The sequence below is a fragment of the Pieris napi genome, chromosome 6 (assembly GCF_905475465.1).
Source record: "Pieris napi chromosome 6, ilPieNapi1.2, whole genome shotgun sequence".
Lineage (NCBI taxonomy): Eukaryota > Metazoa > Arthropoda > Insecta > Lepidoptera > Pieridae > Pieris > Pieris napi.
In genome coordinates this window covers 2,495,189-2,506,488 of record NC_062239.1, presented here as the reverse complement: position 1 = coordinate 2,506,488, position 11,300 = coordinate 2,495,189, and the positions used below count along the sequence as shown (strand labels likewise).

Here is an 11,300-nt window from a genome sequence, read left to right as displayed (position 1 = left end):
TTTTTTTAATGCGATAATACTCCAATAATAGTTTTTCTTGTTGAATTGAAAAACTTTGATGCACTCATTTGAAAACTGTGTCGAAAAACGAAGCTGACTAGTATACTGGACTGCGTTCCGTTTTAAATTGTAACCAGTATAGCTGGCTATAGAGAAACGGTTTCACAGTATACTAAATTGACGGTACTCTGTACAGTGTTCGCAGTGTATATCGGAACATACCCAAACAGGGTGCACCAACTAGACGCCTAACCATCTTTTGTCGTTCAATTAATCAATATTACAACTGATACTCGAAACTGGCTAACCTTTAAATTTGAATCATGTATTTAGGATTGCCGCTGCTCATCTTATTAATTACGTTGTTTCCTTTTTATACTCGAATATCTAATATCCTAATAAAATATTGTTTTATATTTATAACATTTTTTTTAATGGCAATAATAGCTTTTATAACTTTTATTCGGTTCTTATTTTATGTTAGCGTGCATAAAATCATAGATGAGTTATAGTAATACACATCATTAGGAACATATCAGAAAATAAATATATGCATCTGTCATTGTATGGCTCAATTGTTATCGGTTCATTTTAACGGTGTTAAAATGAAGATTGTTTCACAGAAGCCTGCACTTAGTCGTTATTCGATAGTCTGTTGCCGTTCGTCATTTAAAATTACCGCGCAAGCCGCATTTACCAAAATTAAATTATTAGAGATTAATGTCTCTAGATATAGTATATTCTCCATTAAAATAAAATTACCGTTCATATAAATAAAATAAAAATGTGTTTATTCATTTGACAACAATTCATTATTAGACCAGTGCAGATAGCCTTTAAAATAAATAAAAAGTGAAAAAAATTACAGTAGGATGAAACCCATTAGAAAAGGAGGGGAATATGATCAAAATGAAAGGAAAAATAAATTACGGTCGATCTGAGGTCGGGAAGGGGAAGGGGGGGGGGGGGTTTTAAGGGTAAAAAACGGTTTATCTCGATTTCCGGCAAAACTAAAAGTCCTATCGAAGAAAGTTAAATGGCAACGTTGGAGGTAATAAAAAGATCTAAAATTTTTGTATTCACATATTTTTCACATAACCTCAAAATTTATGTGAAAAATTCAAAAAACCAAGTTTTTGGTTTTTTATTTTTATCTTTAACAAAAATATTCTTTTTTTAACGAAATTTGGTGAAAACTTACCTTTCTATGTCCCAAATACACTGTAATTTATTTGATTAAAAATATTTATTTGTTCACCTTATTTTGAATTAATATCGAAAAAACACCCTAATTTTCAATCGAAAATTCTGACGTCAAAATTTCAGCTTTTTTCAAAAAGTTGGTGTGTTTTCAGTTCGTTGAAATCTCTACTTTCCTATGGTAAAAAAATAAATATATATTACCATAGTAAATCTTCTCAGAAAACGCAAAAAATCGTATGCAGTAACGCCCAGACCTGTCATCCCCTTCCTTACTTCTCTATGAAATACGAAAATTTTAGCCCATCTAAAGGCTAAATTTTTTTTTTAGGTCACTCAGGTATATATAAGTTATCTTAAAATAGTAATAAATAGGCATCTGATTATAATTTAAAGAAGATTCATAGAGAAGTAGGGAAGGGGATGACGGGTCTGGGCGTTACTGCATACGATTTTTTGCATTTTCTGAGAAGATTTACTATGGTAATATATATATATTTTTTACCATAGGAAAGTAGAGATTTCAACGAACTGAAAGCACACCAACTTTTTGAAAAAAGCTGAAATTTTGAAGTCAGAATTTTCGATTGAAAATTAGGGTGTTTTTTCGATATTAATTCAAAATAAGGTGAACAAATAAATATTTTTAATCAAATAAATTACAGCGTATTTGGGACATAGAAAGATAAGTTTTCACCAAATATCGTTAAAAAAAATATATTTCTGTAAAAGATAAAAATTAAAAACCAAAAACTTGGTTTTTTGAATTTTTCACATAAATTTTGAGGTTATGTGAAAAATGTGTGAATACAAAAGTTTTATATCTTTTTATTACCTACAACTTTGACATTTAACTTTCTTCGTTAGGACTTTTAGTTTTGCCGGAAATCGAGATAAACCGTTTTTTTACCCTTAAAACTCCCCCCCTACCCCTTCCCGACCTCAGATCGCCCGTAATTTATTTTTCCTTTAATTTTTATAATATTCTCCTGCTTTTCTAATGGGTTTCATCCTACTGTAATTTTTTTTGGTTTCAAAAATTATCGGCACTGGTCTATATAATGAGTAAGATTTTTGAACACATTTAATGTAAAAAATATATTACACAAAAGACGAGAGCGAAATGTAATGTGTTACTTTTGTTACTTTAACTGCTACTCATTACTTTTTAACTGTTACTGCCACCAATTTAAATCGTAGTAAGATTTTTTATATTATTAGACTTTATTACCATAAATAATTCTAAGGCTTAATTAAATAATCGCGTCATCAATAAAACAAGTTAAATATTGTAAAATAATTACTATTGTACAAATTGATTTGAGTGAATTGTATAAAAATGTTACATTCACTATTGTATTTTACAGTGCTTGTCCTGTAAACCTCCTAAAGGATAGAGCCACATTATATATCTACCTAACTGCTATTGTAGGTAATTAAAGATTAAGTAATACAAAATATTTAATTCATACTTATTAGTAATTACATAATAATCAGTACTTTATAGTTATTAAATAATAAATATATTAAGTTTTCACCGTACAAAATAACGCTAGGTGCACGTATAACAAGTAGATCCATAACAATAACAAAGTATTACCGTCTAAAGGGGCAATAAATGAGATTTGATTTGAGAGGTCACCACGTAAGTGCATTGACTGTCGTGACCAGCTAAATAAAAATAGTAACATTGAGTAGTCTACAGTAAACTCTTTAGGCACATAATTATTATTTATCTTTTTATACCTTACGCTGAAAAAATAATTATGATGACTGATTTATTGTACGTGTGTTTATTACGATATGCTATTCTCAAATATTAAAAGCGAAAATAATAAAATAATGTAAACAGCCTACAGAGTTTCTAAACTATTACAATGTTTTATAAATAATATCAACTTTCTTAGTTTACTTATACACTATAAAATAACTATATTAATAAATTCTTGTTAAGTAACGTTATTTGGCACATTTATTTGGTCACGTCTTTACATATATAGTCCACAATACATCCTTTCAACCAGCGCATTTTAAAACGATAACTATACTATACTAGTCGCCTTCTAGGCACATGTGTAGCGCGCTTAGCAGCCGCTGCGGCGGCAGCCCGTCTTGCGTGTACTCGTCCGTGCTTCGCGAGGTGATCCGAACGTGCAAACCTCTTACCGCATTCACTGCATCTGTAGGGCTTGTCTCCCGAATGGCTTCGTCGATGCCGGGCGAGTTCGTCCGATCGAGCGAAACGCCAACTGCACCCACCCCAAGTGCACTTGTAAGGTTTCTCACCACTGTGTCTCCGCAAATGTGCCCGAACGTGAGACGCTTTTGCGTATAACTTTCCACACTCCACCACCGGGCATCGAAACGCTCCTAAGTTAGGACAAAATGTGGGCTCACCCCATGTCGGCACTTTAGTATCTACGGACGTTCCACTCTTTTCACTTGGATTAATTTCTTGCAAATTAGCCAACTCCAGGTTTTGGGGATAGGTCGTGTCGAGATCGATACCCAACACAGAAAGACGTCCTATGCCGACGTCACAGGCATCTGTCGAATTTGTAGCACACGGTTGCTCATCACACGATTTATCACTGCTTAATTCATCAAATAGATAGTCATCTAAATTAATATTCTTATCTAAGTCCGCAAAATCGAATAGGACGGAAGAGCTCTCTTCGATGCAGTTGTTCCTGTTAGTGTCATTAAAATCACTCACAAAAGCGTCGCAATGGAAATCGAAATCATTGAACTGCCACTCGTCAACTTCGGCACTAACGGACGTCGGAAGTTCGAAATTAATGAGGCTTTCAGCCGGCGAATACTCGAACAGGAGTTGATCACTGAGTACGGGGTCATCGAAAAGCGATCCACAGTCCTCCCGATACATTTTTAGTCTGAAATTAAATAGAACCTATTATTAAAAAAAGCAAAAACGTATAAATATAAAATTATTGATATTATAGGCATACTTACGAGTTGCGTTACGTCCACTGACGATTCAATCATAGAAATCGTTAGTTGTTGAGGCGGAAATGACAGGATGAGCTGTTGACCGGCGCGTACGACGCGTGTTGTGGATCGAGTGAGCGTGGTCGGGTGCGCCGGACACCACTGCGGACGCACGATAACACTGATCGCGATAATCGCCAACAACGTTTACGCACTACGAAAAATTGCCATTAAACAAACAAATTACAAAGGCACAACCTGATTACATGGCATGCGCACGGTGCACTAAGGTTTTTTGTCTTATTCCGCTGCGCATTATAATAAACAAGCTCTGAACACAAATGGATAATGTATGCAATATATAATCAATTAACAAAGCTGTTTATATGAACATTACGATAGTAGGATCATTCACTTTCTCGGCTCTTATCATGTTTGACTGACCTACCCGAAAGTTCTTTTACCTATGATAGTAAAATTAAATAATAATAATATTGTAACTAGTTGTTGTGTTTTCAAAGTAACGTATTTTTTTTTAAAGTCGCTAAGACGATAGAAGAACTTTATGTATACAGTACGCTACGTATATTGTATATCATTATTATGCATTAAATTATTATAAATTATTACGAACTTATTAAAGACAAAATCGCGTCACGAAGTTCTAAGTTAGATCCTATGCGATATTAAATTATGAAATTTTTACCGTAAAAACTACGAGAACAAACTTTTTTTTTAATTGCCGAGATTGCACAAAATATTTAAAAGCTTAAGTAGGAATTTATCAATTAAAAACAAAATTGACTAGTGATATATTATTTTTGCAAATAAATAAGACTATGTAGCGGCAAAATGCGAGTGGAAAGAATTGTCTTGAAATTAATTTGACTAATAATAAATATTTTAAACGTATTTTCAATTGCGTAATTAATTTTGTAAAAAAACGCTAAAGATGTGGCACAGACACAGAAATAAATAAGTTCAATATGTCTTCTTTGAGTTCATCTGAAAGTAAAAATTACTCATGAATATAAGTTATTTTTTTTTTAATTTTACAATTATAAATCTATGACATCGTATTGTATATTTGAAAGAGCTGTAGGATAATGAAACCCTGGGATTTGGATGGGAAACTTCCAGGAAACAGTTGTTCAGGGTGAAGCCGTTTGAAGGATTTTTTCTAAAGCACTGAGGTCCTGGTTGCAAAATAAATAATTAGATACAGTAATTTGTTTTGTATATTAAATTTATTAATGTACACGTGTTTGCTTTTAAAATCAAATCAAAGAAACCTTCGCGTGAAGTTTTATTACGCAATACTTACAAATTGAACAATTCCTCGGCTTACTTATAATGTTAAATTTTAAACGTTACAGTATTTACTTAGACATTAGACTTTTTTAAGGGATATCTATTTATACTTGTTGTATTAAACAATTGAAACAATTTAACATCATAGGTAGATTTTATTTATTGTCTATGAAAGAATTCATAAATATTGCTTTATTTTAAAACAATTAAACCTACGCCATCAGAAATAGCCGAGCGGAATCGACACTATATTTGCAATGTTGTTTCCCCTGATAATGATAAAATTCCTCGGAAGACCGGTAAATTTTTATCTCATATGGGTTTTTCATTAATTGGCATTGATTTCGTTGAGAATATTTTTTTTTTCATATTTCTTAGAAGTGTTATGAAAATATTGTCATTTTATAAGTCGTAAAAACAAAAACATTTCTAGCAAAAAGGTGTTGAAATTTATTTTTAACCATCCCCTGTGTTTCGTAGATGAAAGTGTTTAAAATGAGTAAGATTTTGAAATTCAACTTAAATGTATTAATTTCCAAATATTGGTTGATGAGATGCTGGTTTCCATGATTATTCTCATGATATCTATGTCCGGTCTATCGAATTAGTTTTACGTCTGATGAGAAAATGATTTTCAAAATTTTATATTCATAATTTAATATTATAAATGTCCTGTATAAGTATTTGATTGATTAATAAAACAGAATGTATCTTTTAGAATTTTCGTGAAACAATGCAACACACTTACTAAATACAGTTAAAGAGTAGTTGAACTAAAATTATAAATAAGCTATTAATAATAAAACTTTCTAGACTTTTTATACTAGGGCCAATTTCGGCTGCGCACGGCTTTGCGTTCTAATGGTGAAATAATTTTTTATAGTAGTAGTTTTTGTTTAGAAACACACAAAGATACAAATATTTAATTTTTTTTATTGACATATAGTTTTAAGATCATATTCATATATACATATAAATCGCATGAAATGAAAATAAATAATAATATACATATGTATATAATTTAGGTATAGGATTCCAGTGCTAGATTTGCTGGCGACGGTGGCTGGTACCGCCAACATCTGTTTTTAAGCGTGTCCGAATCAAATTACAGTATTTATCACTTTAAAATTTTATCTTAATGTGTATTATCTTAATGTAAAACATTGTTTCAACTATATTCACATTTGTTAGTTGCATAATTTATATAAAAATACTGCTTACCTTATGATGGTAAAATAAATAATTTGTTTATTCTAATTTTTATTTTATAACAATAGAATGAAAGATATAACAAACCAATATCACATATGTATCGTACATATCTAGCAAATTATAAGAATAATGAATGAAGGATCTCTGATATCAATTATATCGCATACAATCTAGATAATCATGATAAGGACATGGAAAAAATAATTTTCAATTTGCAGACGTGATTCACCTTATAATAAGGAGTAGATATATTATTTTTTTACAGTTTATTCATGCTATCAAAACCACGACAATTTTTCTTCGTATGTGCCCAGTTTGATAATGACAAACCTCGTGCGGCAAACCTTAAAGGATACCAGCTTAAGATCCATACGGTTATGACGCCACTTGATTATTATTATTATTAACATAAACTTCATATCTGGACAACACAAAATAACCATTACCTTATTTTTACTTATTCCTTCACCCTATGGTGAACACACATACATATATACAGCTCACTCTCAAGCTTTTTGGCATAAGCTTCTCCGTGTTAAACACCCGGAAAAGTTAAATAATAAATTTATTACTAAAGCAAATGTAAAATATTTTTTAGAATTCAAAAGGAGTTCATCTACTGTAGCCGCTTTCAGGAAGCAGTCGAGACGATGGAATATGAATTTCAATTGTATTAAGTATTAAAAGCTGCAACGCTTATTTAAGATATCCGCATGTTAAGCCGTAGACATTTATATAGTATAAATATTTACAGTAAAAAGTCTTTTTAGTTTCAATAATAATTTTCAGAAATTTGCTGTCTTTTTTTGTATAAATAACACATGATCTTTGTGACTTTAGAATCAGCGACTATACTGTAGCATTCATTAGGTCAACAAAGTGAAAGAACTTTTAATTCATTTACTTTAGACAGTTCAGTAATTTACTCCGTAGGATGCGGAAGGACAACTGACGTGGCGGTTATGATAATTGAATGTATTAATCAATTGAATAAAAAATTATAAACGTTTATTTACATCCATTCCTCATTTATTTATTAAAATGATCTGTCAAAAAATCAACTGAGTTGTCGAACTATAATGACGCAACAGTCAACATAACAATAAAGGTAGCAGTGCGACCTCAAATGGCCGGACGGTACGGTCCGGAGTCCGGGCGATTGGGTCCGCACAAATTATCAATAAATTATGTTTTTTTTCTATTGTGAATGTGAATGGAATCATGACATTCCAATATAGATTTGCTCCATATTACTTATATGAACGAGTATGTTTAAGATATAAATATGTTTTCCGTTCTTAAAGGGTTCTATAAAATTATAACATTCCAATAGTAATTACGGTATATCTTCCACTTATACGTAACTGCCGTATATGTACGTAACAAGCACAGCTCATAATAGCGATAACATTCGGAGGCTGGCAGTGCCAGCGTCTGGTGGGACCCGCTCAATTGTAATCATGTTTTTCCGATACATAAGTACCTACTCATGGAAAATAACTTCGCGATTAGTGTTAACTTTGTATATTTCAATGTACAGTAATCAGTACTCTGCACTTTTAAACCGTTTGACATGTTTTGTAAAAATATATTCATTTATTTATATGTGAAATCTATAAAGTTCTCGATCTTTTTTGAAAACTCTGTCGACTATTATTTTTTTACAGTCATTAAAAACACCGAAGAAGATTACAATTTGACGTATTAGTTTTACACACTTTAGACATAATTAATATTACATATTATTATATACAATTTATGCCGTAATTTTAATGGGCTATATGTATTGTAACGATGAAAACGCAGGTACTTATCGAACTGATTTTTGGGATTTTATTTTAATAATAAAATACAGTCTAGCTGCAATGTACAGTATATCTCAGAAAGTGTGGGCCTGCTGCTGTTTAAATAAAATTATCATTTATTTATGTATTCAATGTACACTTATCAGTAAAAAACTCATGCTTTTTACATTTACTATCAGTTCTCAGATCAAGAGCGAAGAACAGGCAAGAAGTACTGGCCATAATTTTCGTCATTCCTTTATCGCAATTTTCATAAATTGTATTATAGTTAGCTAAAACCCGGAACATTGGCGAATCACGCTGATAATCCGTGCTTGTACGAGGTACATGGAACAGTTGTGAATATCTTGTCGCATACAGTGGAAAGATTCTTAAAGAAATTAATGGCATAATAAGGGTAGGGACCCTTTGTAAGCAACTGCTACCGTTACACCATGCTCCTCATCAAATGTTCGAGCTATTGAAGTTGAAAGAGCCTATGTCTGGAGAAGGTTGAATCATGGATGCGTATCACACGTTGTTTTATATCTACGAATATTTGTCGCCGATGTTGTTACATATTATCATTTCCAAACACGCATAATGAAATCCCAGGCCAAATTACGGAAACACCCAGATGAAAGATAAATAGTGAGCTGTGTCAAATCTGTTCATGGGTTAGATAAGAAACTCATTACCATATGGTGTTATTAACAATTTGCAACGATTCTGATAACGCTGTTCCCGTTATCTAACCATGGTGACTATTGATTGATAATGACATTAATTTTGACATATGTAAACACTTTGGAAGAGCAATTCGCTATTCAGAGTGCATACCGAATACTTGACAAACAATTCGTGAATTTTGAAAGGTACGAGAGATCGGTCCCCTTGGACAAGAAATTTTATTGACCAATAAAGACCAAATGAAAAGCGCGATCGTGTTGTAACTCGTTTCAAAACGGTCCTCTTTTGATAAAAAGGCTTTCATTTATAAGCAATAAATTTTTGCTGTACGTTTTGTAGCAAGTAAATTATCATGTGTGATCTGTTCGGGGGATTATTTGTGTTTCCCTACGGAAGTCGGTACGGAATAAGTTTAAAGAATTAAAAACTATGATACTATTTGGTCAATATATTCTTGAAGCCATGTTTTATGTTCAAAAAAATATAAACTTTTCGACTTTTTATAACTGATTTTAAAACAAATGGTGACTTTCACCAGTACTAGTATTGCTCGAATCACAACTAATCTACCTAAGCGTACGACCAACCAGGCTCCAGAAGATAAACCACTACTTGTATGTTTAATTTATTATAATTTTTTGTATTATTCTCGATTAAGGTTGGTTTTTATAAGATTTGGTATAAAACACTTGCACTTTACCCATCATATTTCTTTTTTAAATTATATTCGTTTTTACAACAAACTCCCAAGCGAAAATAGAAAAATATCACTGAATATAAGCTAACCGTCAATTAATCAAGGTTTTTATAAATTTGACGATAATTTAAATGATCCTAATCCTTGGGAAGCTCCAGTTCAAATTTTTATGCTCTGCTTTACAAACAATTTGTATGACTCAGCGATTAAAGAGAGTGTCGGAGAGTTTCTTGCCAGTTCAGTAGGGTTTAAATTCCTCCCAAAAAGGGAAAATTTAAAAATGATCGTATTGTAAAGCGAGACAAAACTAGTTGCTTGAGTTAATCCGTGTAACTATGGGCTTTATCTATATAAATCATTGCTAAGGCCATTAATTACTTTATTTAAGTCATATTACTAAGTCTTGTATTTCTTATTCTTATGTATTGCAATTTAGGTTATTTTAGATTAGGGTTATATATATATGAATAACTGAAGCTTTATCTGTATAAATGAGGTTGAGTTTTTTACTATAAGTTTTCTGTTGTCATGTTATAGAGCAGATCTATTATGGTATCTTAAAATAATTATTTAATTTAAAAGGCTTTTTTAATGATACCTTCTTTTACTTTAGTTGTTATGGATACTTTAAGGGCTAATGCACATGCGCGAGTCATATTTAGCTCTAAGCAATTACTCTAAATCTTACCTTGGCATATCATCCTTTTGGATATATCAGTAATAGTGGAATCAGAGACAGACTGAATCTTACGCTAAGGTGTTGTATGAGACTCTGAGAGGTTAATTGTTATAATGGATATTTTCTAAGACAATTTAAACTTACTGTTTAGCCAGATATCCAACAGTACCTTGAAGATGTAGTACTATGTGTAAAAAGCCACCAAAAAAGTCAGTTTTTTAGTAATTAGAATTATATAACTTAATAAGTATCTTTCTTTAGGTAATCGGTATTACTGGATCATTTAGTTGTGGCTACCTTAGCTAGATAGGGTGTACAAAATAAAAGATAAAATAATTTGCGCATATCTTTTTAATACGAGCATTTTACAACAATATTGAAACGAAATCATCATTTTGAGATCTGCTGCCAACATACACTACGGGCGCTCAACAAATAAACAAAAACCGCGCACACTAACACTATATAAACAAGTCGCATAAGTACATACAGGCTCCCAATTATACATATACTAAAGCTATATCACTTTTCACTCGTTCGCGGAACGTTCATTCACTCGTTGATCTGTTTTGTTCGTTTGTTTATTGTCTTTAATAGATCACTTCGTACACTGTCGCCTTTTTGTCGCCGGAACCCGTTACGATATATTTGTCGTCAGATGAAATGTCACAGCTTAGCACCGATGATGATTCTTTTGACTGTAACAATAAAAAAAATATTATTATGATGGTTATAGAATCTTTATGAACTTAAAAAAAACACAGACATTTATTTATTA

General features: G+C 31.7%; 2 protein-coding genes across 3 annotated transcripts in view; both read right to left on the bottom strand.

The window, feature by feature from the left end:
- Window positions 1–2,648: 2,648 nt before the first annotated feature.
- LOC125050676 (Krueppel-like factor 6) lies at window positions 2,649–4,465 on the bottom strand. Its single transcript, XM_047650668.1, has 2 exons — window positions 4,174–4,465; window positions 2,649–4,094 (listed from the first exon to the last, which is right to left on the bottom strand). The coding sequence occupies exon 2, from the start codon at window positions 4,085–4,087 to the stop codon at window positions 3,248–3,250; it is 840 nt and encodes a 279-aa protein (XP_047506624.1). The 5' UTR covers window positions 4,088–4,094; window positions 4,174–4,465; the 3' UTR covers window positions 2,649–3,247.
- Window positions 4,466–10,855: 6,390 nt separating this feature from the next.
- LOC125050105 (protein groucho-like) overlaps window positions 10,856–11,300 on the bottom strand; it is a 65,843-nt gene continuing 65,398 nt past the window's right edge. For both annotated transcript variants that reach the window (XM_047649712.1, XM_047649713.1), the window contains exon 16: window positions 10,856–11,220. In XM_047649712.1, the coding sequence (XP_047505668.1) occupies window positions 11,113–11,220 (108 nt within the window). In that variant the 3' untranslated portion in view covers window positions 10,856–11,112. The remainder of the gene's footprint in view (window positions 11,221–11,300) is intronic.